Here is a 17,352-nt window from a genome sequence, read left to right on the forward strand (position 1 = left end):
ACAGTTGAAATATCTCGGTTCATAGAAGAACAATTTTAATAAAAATATATTCAACCATAGCTATGAAAAAGTCTTAACATGATTCAAAACTTTAAAAAAAATTTTGAATGTGTAAAAATTACAAGCGAAAAAGTAGGGGAGAGTGGGGTTTCGTGGGCCATGGGGAAACGTGGGCCACTTTTAATATCTCAGTTGTGTGTTGAGATAAAAATCTCAAACCAACTGTCATCGTCGTCGCTTTGCGTGAGCATATATTTCTATATGTTGTTGACTGAATCATATGCTTCTTTTATTTATCAAGCTAAAAAAAGTTAGAAAAATTTACTTACATAATTAAAAAAAACACCCGCTAATTTCATCGATGGGGAACCTAAAGTGCATAACAAAAATATGCTCATATGCTTATGATCTTAGTTTTGTCATGATCTTTCACATGGAAAAGGAATTTTTGATGAAACATCAATAAGTCTCACAAACGCAACCAATTTGCAAATCATAGCTTGTGGGGAATTGTGGGCCACACATCTTGAATAACCTATATTTTTATAATTTTATATACATTCAGAACTCAAAATACGTTTTACCTATCTGTAAAGTTTTCTTATGCCAAATCAAGAGTTATGAAAATATTTTGTCCATTCCATATAAGAAATTTTGCCAAAACGTTCGCGAGCCAGGTTTTGGAATCTATGCGATCATACACAGCTCTCTTTTTTATTTCATCATCTGAAATTGCTTTAAAATAACGAAATGAATTAGGAAATCACAGTTTTGGGTCAACTCATAAATATTGCATGTTATTTGGTCAATTTGGATTTGGTGGCCCACGATTCCCCACCATTTTTCAAAATCCAAAAAATATTGCTTTTTTTAAAACAGTCAGAATTTGGGGAAAATAACTTATTAAAAATTAAAAAAAAATACTTTATGATACCTTAAAAATGTAGAAACCCATACCATTTTTTATTTTAATTTTATCTTTTATAATAAAGATGTTATGGAACAACGAAAAAAAGTGGCCCATGATTCCCCACTCTCCCATACTAAAAAGTTTTTCAGCCCCTTAGGTTATGCAATTTTTGAAAAAAAAAACTGTTTAAGAATTTACTCCAACGATAATTTTTTTTCGTAGAACAAAAGTTATTTTAAAACTCAATTTTTGTGAATTTTCAAGCGAAAATTAATCTGGCTTTTAGATGATTTAAACGATCGTATAATTCTCGTATATTTTATTCTTTTTTATATTTATTTATGTATTCTGAACTGAAGCCAAACCAAATCCACTGAGGTTTTGGAAGTCAAAATGCATCAATTGATGTTGCGGAGTTGATGATGTCAGACTTATCATTGAATCGCCTCAAGGAGATTTGCGTTCTAAAAATTGATCCTAAAGATAACTGAGGAATTTTTCTGTTTTTAATCTATTCTTATCAAAAACTACTGTTTAAAAGCATTAGAAGTTATTGAAAAATGAACAGAACAGGTTGTAGTAGGATCTATTAAACAAACAAGTGTACCTAAATAGAGGCTGGGGAGAAATTTAAAAAAGTGAGTTCAGGAATAAATTAACGTGAACAAACAAATCTTGATTACAAGAATACGAAGGGTAAAGATCAACTGAATTATTGTTATAATTGCGCATCAATCGCTGTCGTAAGTATAGCAAAATTTAGAAAAAAACTGATTCAGGCTAAGGGTGGTCCAAAATAGGTCCAGAGGGTGGTCCAAAATAGAAACCTGGTGGTCCAAAATACCGACCAGAGCAATGATCAAAGAAACGAGTTTTTAGGCTTAAATCTTGTTACATTGCAACAAACGACGATATGTTTCGATAGAAAAAGCCTTGATCTTCGTAATGAACGGATAAAGCAGTCAAAAATTGAAACATGTACTTTTTTATTTCAGAAAATAGCACAGCCACTTCCCAAAGCGGTCCAAAATAGGTCCGTTACCCTATCAGCTTTGAACGTCTCGATGATGATAGCCTTCCTTGATGGTTTCTACCTTCTAGGATCACAACTGATATGTATCAGTTTTGAGCGATATGAGGAGGCTATCAGTTGATTTTTTTTAATTTCGCTTTGAATAGAAGGACAAATCATTACTAGGTAACCGCAATGAACTGTCCAGCATGTGCTACGACTTTTTTTATACATTTGGTCCTGGTATTTCTTCAATTTTTCCTTCTGATACATTCATGATCATCTATCAATAACGAACATTATACACAATGATGCGTGGATTGACATTCGTGAATGACTGTGGGAGCGACGTTCAAAATGTATCATCAAGTATGTCGATCACCTTTGAAAAGCCACGTGACGAATAGCAACGCTAGCCCTCGATGGGACATGGTATATTTTCTTATATCGAGTTAGTGATGATGTTCGACAAATATTCAACGGAAACCATCGCCATGTGCGTATCACAGCACTCGGAGGTATACGTTTTCCAGCTTGAAATGAATCCTGATTGCTTTTCTTGAGCGATTTTCCGAACATTGATCCAATCAGAATCTCTTCCATTACGATTAGAAAAAGTATCATAGATAAGATACATCCTTGACCTTTTCTCACTCCAGCAGTTACCGGGATTGGATCGGACAAGACACCGTCGTGCAAAATATGACCGCGAGCGGTCATATTACGGCAAACACCGTTTTCGCTCAAACTCTCTTGTTTCTTAACCAATTTCTACAAAATTTAGGGGAGAATATGGATAAGTATCAGACAAAGATACATAATTCTAAGAGTTTGTCTACAACCCTAGAGTCATTGCATACTTTAAGGCGCAATTTTCTAGTTTTTAGATAATTGTTTCAGATTTTTATCGCCGTTATAATTTTTTTTTAATTGAAATAATGTTTATTAGGCCATTTACTTTTTAGACAAAGTTTTAGTAGGCCGAGGGTCAGTGGTTTTCTTAAGACTAGGGGGTGGTTGGAAGGGGTAAGGAGAGGGAAGAGGGCGAGTGGTAGGAATTGGAGATTTTAAAATCAACTGTTCCCTCGATCGGGAACTGGCAAATCCATTGGTTTTGCTGCAATCATCTGCCTCATCCGACGATTGGGCGGGTGAGGGTTGAGGGGTAATCTTTTTCCGAGGGGTAGATGTTGGTTTGAGGTTTGCAGTTTGTTGATTTGTCCGCTTCTGTTGAGTTGGCTGCTGTTGTTTTTTGTCGTCGTTCGTTTTCGGCTCGGCTGGTGCTTGCGCTTTTGCATTGTCTATTGTTTTCGGTTGGTGCTCGTCCGTCGTTTTCACTATGTTGGCAAATGTTGGTTGTTTACTGTTGGTTGGCTTAACACGTTCGTCGCCACGCTCATTTTGGTAGTTTTGCTAGCCGGGCCCAAAGAAATTTTCAGAGAGAGAAAGCAAAGAGGGAGAACTCCCATATTTGAAACGTGTGGCGAAGCTGAGCGGTAAACTCGAGTAAGAGAGCGTCACCTGCTTTTTGATGTGACGGGGCCCCCCAGGAAATACACCCGTCTACCGAATATGGGTGACGTGGCGACGAACGTGTTAATCATTTTTCGGGCGACTGCAATCGGGATGTATTGCTCGGTGCTTATTTTGATCGCTGCTGTTTCAGTTAACCAGGTTGGGCATGATCGATTGATGGGTGAGTGTCCTTCCATTTCGCAGTTTCCACAGTACGGGTGATTTTTGCAGTTCTCACTGTTATGTTCTGTTGAGTTGCACTTACTGCACGAAAGGGGGCTGGTGCATTTTTTCTTAGTATGTCCATATCTCAAACAATTCCTACACAGTAGCGGCAGCGGGTAATAAAGGCGAGTTCGCACTCGAAGAAATCCGAAGTGGATAAACTCCGGTATTACGGTACTGCTGATAGTAAGTATCAGCGTTGGAGTACCTACAATACCAGCGGGAGTTTTCTTAGTTATTCTTTGCACGTCCAAAGTAATGGACAGTAATGCGGAGACAATTCATCCAACAACTCTTTTTTTTTTCATTCCTTCGGCTTCGTGGCAAGTAACGACACACTTTCGAGTATTAGGACTTGGATGGCGTCCGACAATAATAGGTGTACCATCGGACAGACAAGTTAGCTTTGCCAGTTCCCTGACTTGTTCTTTACTTCTGCACTTTAGAACATACCATTCATTTTTCTTCTCGAAGAATGCGCCATCAATTTTTCCTCCCGATTTCTGTTCGACGGATCTCCCAATCAAAAACGGATTTTGTGGAAGCTTATGCCCATCTGCTGCTTTCAGTGCCAAATAGTACAATCGTCCATGCAGGTTCTGTGGATCCATTTATGTCGGTATTGTCCTATCCGTGAGTACACCCAGCGATGAACTCATCGCGCCTCTATCACTTTACAACTTTTCAGTTCAGAAAACAATAGTCTTTGTCTAGCGAGGACCGAACACAAAAAGCGACCGCTCTCGTTCGAGGCTGAGAAGGAACTCCGCCGCCGTTATAATTGTTGATTATAATATTTTAATGGCATTGCGGCAAGATTAATTCTAAGTAGAAGATAGATAGTTTTTAGATAAGTACAGTGTTTTAGTCCTTTTTTACAGATAATTACTGGATAAACATTAGTTATTGGACAGATATTAGTAATTTCATGATAACCAATAATCACGATCCATTCAGGAAAAAAATACATCTTTTTGGACTCTAGGGATCAATAATAACCATAACATACATTTTCAAAAATTTCTTCTTAAAAAAATGAGAGTTTACTATTGCTTTGAAACTTAAAAGCTCATCCATGATTTTTTGCAGAATTTTTAAGTAACTTTTACATGAGTAAATTTAAACATTTATGTTGGTAAGGGAAAATTGAATATTTTGTACTGAAAAATCAATATCATTAATGTTTTTTGGGTGGAACCGAGCCTGCTTGCTACTGGGTTTTGAGCCAATTTACAAATTCTCCAAAAAAAAATTTCCCGCTGAACAACTTTGTCGAAGATTGTCACTTCGTATCTTATAAGGCAAAAAAGTTATTAGCTTTTTAACAGAGGTTTGTCTTTTAGGAATGAAAAACTATAAATTCAATTGATATCAGCTGATGCTTTGCGGAGGGTTTCATGCACCCAGCAATGATTTCAATGGAATTTATAGTCTTTCAATACCAAAAGACATGCCCTTATGAAACAACTGATAACTTTTTTGCCTTATAAGATAAGAAGTTACAATCTTCGTCAAAGTCAATAGCAGGCTCGAATCCACAGAAGAAACGCAAATGATAAAAAAAAATCACGGCTGAGTTTTGAACCAAAACGAAGCTTTTTAGATCCCAGAGTTTGAGAAATTCAAAAATGACCCCAAATTGACTTAGTTTATTGTGCACATAGTTTTGTTGCCTAAACCGTACGTTAACATATTCAAAATCCAGTGCAAAGCTGAATTTAGGTGAAGGAATTGTTCTATAGAATCCAGATGTTATAATTTATAATACTTGTAACTGAAACTCCCATACAAACATAAAAGTTCAAATTTACTCACGTTAAAGTTACTTAAAAATTCTGCAAAAATCATGGATGAGTTTTGAATTAAAACGATGCTTTTAAGATTCCAGGGTTTGAGAAATTCAAAAATGACCCCAAATCGACTCAGTCTAATGCACAGGAAAGCATATTTCATACCGATTCTAGTGGTGTAATTGTATTTCAGTCACATTTGTTGTCTAATTTGTTATTTTTTTCCTCGTCCCAAATATTCCTCGTCCTGCATGAAGCTCAAATAGTATACTGGTTAAGATGTCGGACTGGGAAGACGATACAGTTGATGATTTGAGTTCGACTCTCCCCACGGCACTGTGGTTTTTTTTTTCTTGTTTCTGGGATGAATTATCCAATAGGAAGGAAATCCCATAAAATGTTTTTCTTGTTTCGCTTGAATGTAGTGGTCATGCATCACTTTGGTTGGGAGCTCGAGTCCTTATGCCAGTTACGGTTTTCCAAACATACCGTCTTCGGCACAGTACACATTTCATGGCATTATCGGCACAGAGATTTGCCAAATAGGCATTGGATTTTTGCAACCTCTTCTATGGGTGTAGAAGATACTTAAGAGGAGATTATTCATGGATGGATGTTTGCCCTAAAGAGAATGTTTCACTCTAGAAAAGAGTTGATGTACAGCGCCTAGAATTGAAACATTTGATAATCATAAAATTCAAAGAGTACATGGAGAAAAATATATATCTTCATTAACTAAATAACACGTCTACATGAATACTATGGTTGTTTGGTTCTGACTCGAAAATTTGACCAGGCCAACCAAAAAAATATCCGTTGCCTTGAAATGGATTATGGCTAATATAGCAATGGATGAAATTCAATAGGGTGGCTGTGTTGATCATAATTTCTGTTCTTTCCGAATGTAGAAAATAATAGATTCAGAGTATAAATAACAATAATATGAGGCAGGTGAAATCTTTTATTAGTTTTTATTTTAAAGTGAAAAATATTTTCCTTTTTTTTTACTAAAATTCCTGATGGTTGCTGCTGTTTTACCCGCGGGATCCAAAATTGTCAATATTCGTAAAATATTAAAACTTTCGTTGATTCAATTGATGTTTCAATGTTTTATATAGTTCTTTTTTAAATATGCACCTTCCGATTTGGTCCCACAGGAATCAGCGTTTGCTCGCTGCAGCATTGTCCAAGTGAATGTACATACTGAAACCAATTAATACTGTTTAAATAAGAAATACTTTAAAAATTAATCAATTTACCTTTCCTGTTGACCAAAATTTTCCGCAAAAGCACTACAAATGCCTCCTTCTCCTGCTTTTTTTATTTTTTGATTCAAAGAAAATCTTACTTGTTGATCTTAGAAATAAATTTTAGCTGAACAATATTCAAGGTCTAGTCAAGCATCAGTTACATATATTTGAGAACTAATTTAAAGCATGGATCACGCAAAATCTGGACGCATTAAAAAGGGTCTATCTCGGAGCTATGTAAACGAAATAAAAATGTTTTGTAATCAAAATGTAGGGTTTTTATTGCACTTTAAAGGAAAAATAATAAAACAATTATTCCGATGTTGTCGAGAACCACTCATCATAGTTTGAACATCCTATTCACTGACCTCAGCGGTCATTTTGTTCCACAATCTCTTCATCTCTGTTGCATCCCGATTCGTTCTACCATTATTCTTCATCTTCTGCTTGACAATTGCCCAAAATTCTTCGATAGGGCGGAATTGAGGGCAGTTGGGTGGGTTGATGTCCTCTTCGACAAAATCCACCCGATTTGGCCCGATAACACTGTAGCCTACCTCTTAGCTGAGTAGTGGCAGCTTGCCAAATCTGGCGAAAACTTTACTGGTCCTTTGTGAGATCTAATGTACGAAAAAAAAACGTTTTTGTAAGGCACTTCTCCTTGTACATTTCTGAGTCCATGGTCTTGTTTTTCACAAAAACCGGGGTTTTTCGTCCGCAGCTGCAAATACCTTGCCAGATCAAACACTTTCTTGCCAACTTATCGGCAAAAACGAATTCGAATTTGGTGGGGACATCATTCGACCAGTGGCTTGTAAAATTTTTGGCCAGGAAGCCGCCCAAAATCAGATTTCACGATTTCGAACCAGAACACGTCGGGTTTTTGACATGGGTATCCAAAATTAATTTTCGCCTCGCGGCTTCCATTACGTGAAACTTTATTGGCACAAAACGAATCGTTATGAAATTTTCAGCACTGATAGAGGAAACATTTCCGAACGAAGTACTGTCAAAACATTCCAGATCCAAAAACTAGGAGCGCTATGGTATAATATACAGTGCGTCCAGATTTTGGATGATCCATGCTTTATTAGATTGTCTAATGTATGTTGAGAGCCAAATCAGGTTTACATAAACGCTAGTTTGTTTTTAGTTCTCGATGTTGATTAAGCAAAATTATGGGTTCAACGAAAAATCTGTGATATGGAAGACCCAACCATACGAATTTTAAAACCTGAGGAGTTTTTTTATCCGTGTAGTCGTCCAAATTACTGCGACTTTCACTGCGTAAGAAAAAAAAACCGGCGATATGAGTATACACTGACAGTTTTTGAAAGTTTTTGAATGTTGTATAAATTTTCTATATCTTTATTATAGGATGTATGTTCTTTGTCAGCATACACATATTTGTGCAATCATTACAAATCGTTTCCTACCTGCAAGCGTATTTTTTGAGATAATAAAAAAATCTTCACTTCATAAATTATCGTTGGATCGGGAAGACCAATATGAGAAGTGTTTTGAAGCTTCACTTTACAAATTATTGTTGGATCAGGAGGACCAACATGAAGAGAGTTCTGAAGGCTCACTCTATGAATTATCTTAGGACCGGGAGGACCAACATGAGTGATCTGAAAGCTCGCTCTATGAATTATCGTTGGATCGGGAGGACAAACAAGAAAAGTATTCTGAAGGTACACCACAGCACAAAAATCAACCAGCTACCAGCACAAAAATCAACCATTTTCACCCTAGATTTTTCCCTGGTCTTCCTGGTGTTCTGAACACTAAAACCGTATCTCGTACTTCGGGAACCTTTACCAAGCTATACCGTCTGGTCCTAGCACATTTCTTACTAAAGAACCTCGGCCCTGGAGGGATTACGTGCTACTGCTGCATTGGAATTCGTCGTAATGAAGGTTAACTTTCAAAATAGATTTGCACCACCTCTACTTTGATCTACCTCAATGATTTTCAAAGTGATCCCTATCGCCCCTCTGGGGGTCGTTGAAAGCCCAAAAGAGGCGGTGCATGGGATAAGAGCTTCTTATATTCGAACTATTCTACATTCGTATTAAGTACGTACCTAAATGTCTCAGAACAAATTTGTTTCAAAATAACCTTAGGGGTCAATGAGCTCAAAAATATCGAGTTGAATGTAGAGAAAGTAACGAAAGTAAGTGAAAATGTATGAAAACCCTACCTAATCAGACTTGAAATCTTACAACAAACGCTATTATTTAACAATTTATTCCATTATAACGGTTCGGTAACTTTGAAAGTACAACTTAACTCCTTTTCGCCTATATTATTCAAAAACCCTAATTTTCATATTTTAGATATGCGCTTCCAATCTCACGGCTGTGCATCACGATAATCTCAAAGGAAAAGAAGGAAACCTTTTTGGAGGCTCTGTTGAACACTTGTCGGCAGTGGTACCAGGAACGTGATAAGGTGATTAAAGTAGATAAATCTACAAAGACATCGATGTTATAACCTTATAATCTCAATTCTAGGTTCTCGGTCCCCCGATTCTCAACATGAAAAATCCAGCCCGGCCCCGGTTCACCGCCTTCATGGCCTTCCTCACGGAGATGTTTTGTCAGCTAAAGCGTCGCCAGCTGCAGTTACGCACGGAATGTGACGGAGTCCCTCCGCCCTTGCTCCTGCTAACACTGCTGGGTAAATGCTGCGAGGACTGCGTTCGGCCACCCGTTCGATCACTCTCTGAGGTATGTTCGTGTTCTTGTTACTCACTGTGTTGACTTCAATTTAATTTTTTTTATCCGTAGATCGAATGTCTCTTTTTCGTGCTGACCTGCATCGGTCGTGATCTTGAGATGCATCTGCCCCAACAGCTGGAAACCCTTTTGGCCGCCGTTCGGGATGCTTTTCTCAATTCTTCGGCCTCGGCTCCGGCCATCCGCCGCACTCTGCTGCAGCTGATCGAGCTTCAGGCCTCCCACTGGCAGCTTCCCGGAAATACGGTCCTCTATTATTACCCATCTTCAAAGTAGTTTTATCGAAGGCGTAGCCAAATCTTGGCGTTCTAGATGGACACAGCCTGGTCTGGTTGGATTATCCTGCTAATTTTACAGAACAAAATAGATGCTTTTGCGCTTTTTTAGAGAATTTCCCAGATGTCAAAAATTTGTTTAAAAATCTCAAATATTTATTATAAAATTTAGAAGAAAAATTGTGATAGTTTTGGAATTGAAGCTCTACTTATTCGAAACCCACGAATTTCGAATATTTTATTTTTTTCTGGATTGTTCTTTGGAAAAGCTCAAAAAGCACGTTTTTCCTGCACTACATGGAAATCAAAAGCTTACCACTTTACAGTTTGACCAAAGTGTTGGAAAATGGAGAACTTTCGACGAATTAAAGAAAAAACACTTACCAAAAAAATGAAACGAAACACTCGATCGAACACGGTTTAAGAAAAAACGAAACAAATCCCGAGAAAAAAAGGACCCTAATTGTACCTTCTTTTTCGGAGCGAAAATTCTCACACCATAGGAAAGTGAAGCTAACCTTGAGTTTCCGGATAAGCAAAACGACTTGATCAGACTACATTCCATCAGTTGAAAGAATGAAAAACATAACGGAACAGTTAAGGAAATTTTATACTAACATGCCCGACCTCGAAAAGTATATTGTAGCGTTATCGATTTTTAATTCATTGTTATATGGGATTAATTCACTACTGATATACTGAGGCCATATGTAACTCAAGTGAACACGAACCTTAAACGAAATTAAAACTAATACAGAACATTATTGTTTAAACGAAATCAGTTTGACATTATTTATTTAAACAAAATGTAGGATGATAATTTTGCAAGGAAATCGTGCGATGAACCAATAAGGAAACATTTTGATTCGAAATCTTGAATTTGTTTCAGTTTTTTTTAGATATACTATTGCAAGTAATTGTAGCAACAAAAAAATCATAAAATTCATTATTCTGAAAGAAAGAAAACAAGCGACGATGCGGTTTTCCTTGTAGATTTACATGACACAATACCTAATAAAACATATTTATTTAGAAATTAAATTGATAACAAATGTTATTTTAACACACACTAGTCAATTTAGGAAACGCTCCTACTCGTTAAACTATATCTCTAATATTCAAAACTAGAAAACTGACTGACTAACACCCCCATGTTACATCACATATAAACTACACACCTTATCAAACACACTAAACCCCCAAAGGAGCACGTGTTGTTTACCGAACGCGAGCAGCCAACATTATTTATTATACGCATCAGTGTTGTTTCTAAGGCACCCAAAGAGGGCTAAGAGATGAAAAAACACAAACAAACGCCTCAAATCGCTCAGAAGAAGCGGAAAACTTATATTTATTAACCTAATTGAGGACAAGCTAATGAGAGAAAAAAAAACAGCCAAGGAAAAGCTTAACAAAAACAAAACAGGAAAAGTTACAAATCAGTGCCATCAAACCAACAACAGAACAATCGAGACATGTCCGCTAGCGCACCCTAAATGAAGAAAATGTCTTCATAAAGTCGTTGCTAGGAAACATTTTCCAGGCTACAAGCAGCAAATAGGTAGGTGTCAAGCAGAAAGAATTAGCTTTGCAGTTGGCTAAAAGAGGGAAAAAAACGCTGGCTGAAAAGCGGTAGGCGATGCATAATTGCATCGGAAGATTGTGCGCTCTGATTTTATGCACACTAGCCTGCATACCATTACTTACGCTAATCAGCTCCCGTGGACAGTTTGAAGGAAAAAAATGATAGCGGTTATGTTTGATATTCATTCGATTCGTTCGAGCAAATTGTTCCACTCAAGAAATTACAATGCATCATGAGAAACGGAAAAAAATCAGAAATGAAACACAACCGATCTTTAGTTTGCAAAGGTTTTGATTATTTGAATTGAAAACTGGCACAATTTTTGTGCCGCGATAAGTCTTGTAAACAGTAAGTAGGATATGAATCAATAAAATTTAATATTCATGTGAAGATATTTTTTATGTATACCACAGCCATAAATAAACACTTAGTTCGTTTATATTTAGACTGTTCCGATAATTACAAATACAAGTTAATTATTTATTTATTTTTTTATTTAGATAGTATTCCGTCTCACGACATAACTTGACGAACATAATTCCTAAAATTCACTCGGTCCATGGCAACCGTTCTTCAATATCTCGGACACCCCACGTTCGCCAGATCACGCTCCACTTGATCTAACCACCTCGCTCGTTGCGCCCCCGCTCGTCTTGTTCCTACCGGATTCGTAGCGAACACCTGTTTTGCAGGACAATCGTCCGGCATTCTCGCAACATGTCCTTATCCGGCCAGCCTTCACCACCTTCTGGATACTAGGTTCGCCGTAGAATCACGCAAGCTCGTGGTTCATCGTTCGCCTCCACACTCCGTTCTCCTGTAAGCCGCCAAAGATGGTTCTTAACACTCGTCGCTCGAATACTCCAAGTGTACGCAGGTCTTCCTCGAGCAATATCCATGTCTCGTGCCCGTAGAGAACAACCGGTCTAATGAGCGTCATATACAAGTTACACTTCGTGCGAGACAACCCCTTTGTAGGCGGCATTGAGGACAGTGATCGCTCGGTAGTTCTCACAGTCCAATTTGTCGCCCTTCTTGTAGATGGGGCATATTACTCCCTCCTTCCACTCCACCGGTAGCTGTTCTATGTCCCAGATCCGGGCGATGTACCTTTCCCCACCGTCTTGATCTCCTGCATGTGAGCCGTTCAGGTGTTCATCGAAGTGTTGCTTCCACCTTTTGATCACCTCACGATTGTCCGTCAGGATGCCCCCGTCCTTATCCCGGCACATTTCAGCTTGCGGCACGAAGCCTTTGCGGGATGCATTGAGTTTCTGATGGAACTTTCGTGTTTCTTGGGAACGATGCAGCTGCTCCAGCTCCTCGAGCGCCTCCTCCTCAAGGCGGCGCTTTTTCTCCTGGAAAATTCGGACTCGCTGCCTCTTCCGCTGTCGGTGATTTTCCACATTTCGACGGGTGCCTCTTTGCACTACTGCCGCCCCCGCAGCATTCTCTTCGTCCATCACCCTCCTACACTCCTCGTCGAACCAGTCGTTCCTTCAAGTTCGCTCCACATAACCGATGACGTTCTCCGCAGCACTGTTGATGGCTATCTTGATGGTATCCCAACAGTCCTCGAGAGGGGCTTCGTCAAGCTCGCCCTCTGCCGGCAACGCTGCTTCGACCGATTGCGCGTAGTATGCCGAGACCTCAGGTTGCTTCAGTCATGCGATATTTAACCGAGGCGGGCGTCGGTGTGTGTGTTTGTTCACTACGGAGAGTTTTGGGCGCATTTTCACCATCACCAGATAATGGTCTGACTCGATGTTGGCGCCTCGACAGGATCTGACGTCGATATGTTCAAGAAGTGCCGGCTGTCAATCAAAACGTGGTCGATCTGTGAGTGCGTTTGGTACGGTGATCTCCAGGTGTACTTGTGTGGGAGGCCGTTCTGGAAAAAGGTACTACGTACGGCCATTCGTTTGGAGGCGGCGAAATCTATCAGTCTAAGGCCGTTTTCGTTGGTCAGCTGGTGCGCACTGAACCTTCCAATTGTCGGTTTGAATTCCTCCTTCTGGTCGACCTGAGGATTAAAATCCCCGATGACGATCTTGATATCATGTTTTGGGCAACGGTCGTATTCACGCTCCAGCTGCGCGTAAAATTCGTCTTTGTCGTCACCGGTACTTCCGAGGTGAGGGCTGTGCACGTTGATAATGCTGATTTTGAAGAACCGGCCCTTGATTCTCAACCGGCACATTCGTGAGTGGATCAGCCAACACCCGTGACCAAACTCGAGAGCAAAGAGAACAATTTGTGCATAAATGGGGCCCTGTGAGCAGAGATGCAAATGTGCCTGATTTTTCGAGGCTCTGCCTGACAACCTGACAAGCCATTGATTCTCTCTGATTTTAGAAAATATGCCAGATTTTGCCTGATTTTTGCGAATATCATAAAAAATGGGTAGTGAGGATCTGGAATAGGTACCATAGCTGAAGAGAAAAAGTGGAAATGTGGCTGAATCAAAGCAATCGAAGCATTCCCGTTAATTCTTATTTAAAAAAGAGATTTAAATGGAATCTTTCGATTGCTTGATGCAGTAGAATTATTCAATCAAGTAGGCTCACAACACATATGGTCGGGATTCGACCAGACTGAACTGAACGCCATCAGCATTTTTTCGAGACACTTTAACTTCATGTGCAAATATTATCATCTAGAAACAATATCTTTGATGATTATGAGCTAGAATCAATATTTTATAATCCAAGAAATTCATTTCGATAATTTGTATTCGGTTTCGCGATCTAGAACATGAATAACTCGAGATTTTGTTTCTGTTATTTTTAAATTTTCTAATGGCGCTCAGTTCGGTCTGATCGAAGGCCGGCCATATTAGAGTGAACAAAAATGTGGAGCGATGACTAAAAAAAGGTCATCACTCTGAGTGAAATTTCCGTTACTTTAACGTTGCCTGATTTTGCCTGATTTTTAGTTCGCCAGTTCCCTGATTTTTGAAAACAAATGTTGGCAACCCTGCCTGTGAGTGCTTTCTCTAGCAGAAAACTACGTAGCTTAGGAAGAGATGCGATTAGTTTTGACTTCTGAGACTTGGTAGGCCGTGGGCGAAGAAAGCGGTCGAGTTTTTATTTTTTTTGACAGGAACATTTGCTAAAATTTGTGATATTTGTGAAATATTCGAAGATGGAAAGATGGAACCTTATATAATTATTGTATTGTGTAATCGCATTATAAATGTTTAATAGGTAGCAAGATCTTGGTCTTGTGATCGGGTTGTCTCATAGGCACCTAAGAGGATTTACATTGCTTGAAACGGAACAAATCACTAATCGTGATTTAACAAACTGTCACTAAAATATTTACTAATGTCCCCTTACAGGGATTAATATTATAGCTGAAATATATGCTTAATACGAATTCGGAAATCCACTTGTTCTTGAAGAAATAACAAGCATTGTGCATTGTAGCTAGAGAGTTTTTTCTAAGTTCCTTGAATTGAAATTTGTTGTGCATCGTATGTGAAGAACACATTCAAGACAATTTTTTCTCGTGATATATAGAAAAATAAATTATATACCAGAAATACAATTAAAAAACATATATAATAGGCGTACGATCAATTTAGAAAATACCTGTAGCTCTCATATTTGGACAATGTTCTCTGTAGGTATCGAAGGCATGATGAACTTATAAAGATCGTCATTGTTACCGTGAACTGTGAGTATTTAACAGCAATATAAACAATCGTTTGTTTACTACAACATTAATTTGTTGGTCTCTAGAATTGTTCATAATAAAGATGCAAATGTAAACCTTCCCCAATCTCATTCATAACTCCTTTCTAGCGGATAATGCATACATCATCTGAGAGAAGCAAAAAAAAACATGATGCAATCTGATACCTATCTATTGTCGGTGATGAAACAGCGTGGGAAAACTTGGTCTGCTTGGAACTTCATTTTTGCTTCTTCATGTTTTCTAGATCAAAAAACATCCTATAAGACAACCTGAACTAATAGAGTACATAAACCTCTAAGTACTTCCCAGACGTAATAAAAAAAAAGTAGAAAAACGCGCGGGTGCTGTACCAACTATGTTTGGTTACCATCATCACGATATGCCTAGCCAACCTGTCGAGAATTAACATAAGCTAGTTCCCCATATGTGGGCCACGTACCTAAAGCGCGAAATATGAAATGGGTTTGTTTGGAGCCGTTGTTAAATGTGATAGCTGTTGCTCGTAATCAGTTCGGGCAAGCTTACGTGAAATTTCAAAAGCGTATGTTTGTTTCTTTACGAATGCTTTCGAGAGGGTAGCACTTAAATCGCTCCGAGTTTGTGAGGCTTTGTTATACCTATACGTCAGATAGGGTTTCAACCGCTTGAAATGCCCGACACTTTCAACAAGTAACCACCCACAAGTAACTGTCAATTGTAGCGCCCAATTCTTTGATGATTGATATTTAACGATCGCCTTGCTAAACTAATATGTGACTCTCACGTGTTGAAAGCTCTCTTGATACATATTACCTTGTATCAAATAAATCAATTAAGTATATTAATAAACGTTACTGTTGAACATGGCGAAATTTAGAATTAAAGCCATAATTTATAAAGCAACTAGCTGACCCGGTGCGCTTTGCAATACCTTCTAAAAATCAATGAAATTTGTAAAAATAAATTAAATTTTGATTTTTTTTAGGCAAATGCCGAACAAATCCGGGTAATTTTATGTAAAAACATGGCAAAATCCTGGCATTTGATTTCAAAATTGATAACCAAATACTGGGCAATATCCGAGCAAATTCAGTCAAACAAAACCCAGAAATAACACAACAAAAATCAAGAACATTGAATTGAAAAAAAGATTTTCAACAAAACTTATCGACAGATTTTGAATCTTATTTTAACCTTTCTAAAAAATCTTGCATGATTATTTTTATAAAACTTTCTCAACAAATTTGGTTTTTGAGGTTACATTTGATAAAAAAAAAAGTTAATAAATTCAGGAAAAATCAGAGCATTTTTCCATTTTTTTTTAATTGATTATAGTTGTTTTACCATTTTTATGGCATTTGCGACTTTATCAACATTGCAGTTGGCGGATCGTTATTGAAAAACTTATCCGGTACAACCGTTTTCGATGTTTACTCTTGGGCTCGAACTCGCGGACATCGGCTCAGGAGACAACAGACTTGCCAACTGAGCTATATCACAAGTCCTGTATTTTTCAATCAAATCCGGCAATCGGACCGGGTCTGTTTTGAAATTATATATTACTAGCTGACCCGGCAAACTTTGTTTAGCCTGTATTTTAGAGATTTTTTTTTATATTCTAGCACTGTTCCTTAGTCAGCCTTCCTTTTGAGTGGATAAAAGCAAGTGGATACTCTTGTGTTAGAAAAAAAAAATCCATAATTATAGTTCAATACACAAATTTACGCTAACTTTTGGTTAGCGAACTTATTTTCTTCCGGTAACTTAAGAACGCTTAATCTATCAAGTTTCAATTTAGTTTAGCCATCATTCCTATTAGAAAACTCCTATCTGATCAAGTATTTTAAAATTGCTGAAGATTGATTTGAACAGAAAATGGATCTTTTTTGCTGGAGTCATCATAAACTGAGTTTTTTTCGATTTGTGTTTACCTCTGTATTCAAATAAATTGAAGTTTTTTCTAAGCATGATCGTCAGAATAGAAAAATAAAAAAATGAATTGGACAAAACCAGAACATTTAAAGAATAATGAATTAAACTTAATTTTTCATTATTTCAAATGTCGTTTTTTTCGGACTTTGTACTAAAACACTAATTGAATCTTATTGTGAATTGACAGAGTTGAGTTTGACAAATATTTAACAATTCAAAAAAAGTCACTATTCATCTAATTTTAAAGCAACACTTTCCTAATCAATATAATGTTTGAAAATGTCTTTAAAATTTGTGTCATCATTATCTTTTTTCAATTTTCAGTTAGGGATGGACAAACTGCACTATAAATTAGGAATTTAAAAAAAAAGAATTTAAACTGTCATGTTTTTGGATTACTTTTCTCATAGCATTTGAAACATTGAATGGAGGCAAATCT

At 37.7% G+C, this 17,352-nt stretch overlaps 1 protein-coding gene across 20 annotated transcripts in view; it reads left to right on the top strand.

The window, feature by feature from the left end:
- LOC129746664 (uncharacterized) overlaps positions 1-11,687 on the top strand; it is a 33,338-nt gene extending 21,651 nt beyond the window's left edge. For all 20 annotated transcript variants that reach the window (XM_055740465.1, XM_055740485.1, XM_055740471.1 and 17 more), the window contains 3 exons: positions 9,042-9,156; positions 9,219-9,434; positions 9,495-11,687. In XM_055740465.1, coding sequence (XP_055596440.1) covers positions 9,042-9,156; positions 9,219-9,434; positions 9,495-9,719 — 556 coding nt within the window. In that variant the 3' untranslated portion in view covers positions 9,720-11,687. The remainder of the gene's footprint in view (positions 1-9,041; positions 9,157-9,218; positions 9,435-9,494) is intronic.
- The last annotated feature ends 5,665 nt before the right edge of the window (positions 11,688-17,352 follow it).

This window comes from Uranotaenia lowii, chromosome 2 (genome assembly GCF_029784155.1).
Source record: "Uranotaenia lowii strain MFRU-FL chromosome 2, ASM2978415v1, whole genome shotgun sequence".
NCBI lineage: Eukaryota > Metazoa > Arthropoda > Insecta > Diptera > Culicidae > Uranotaenia > Uranotaenia lowii.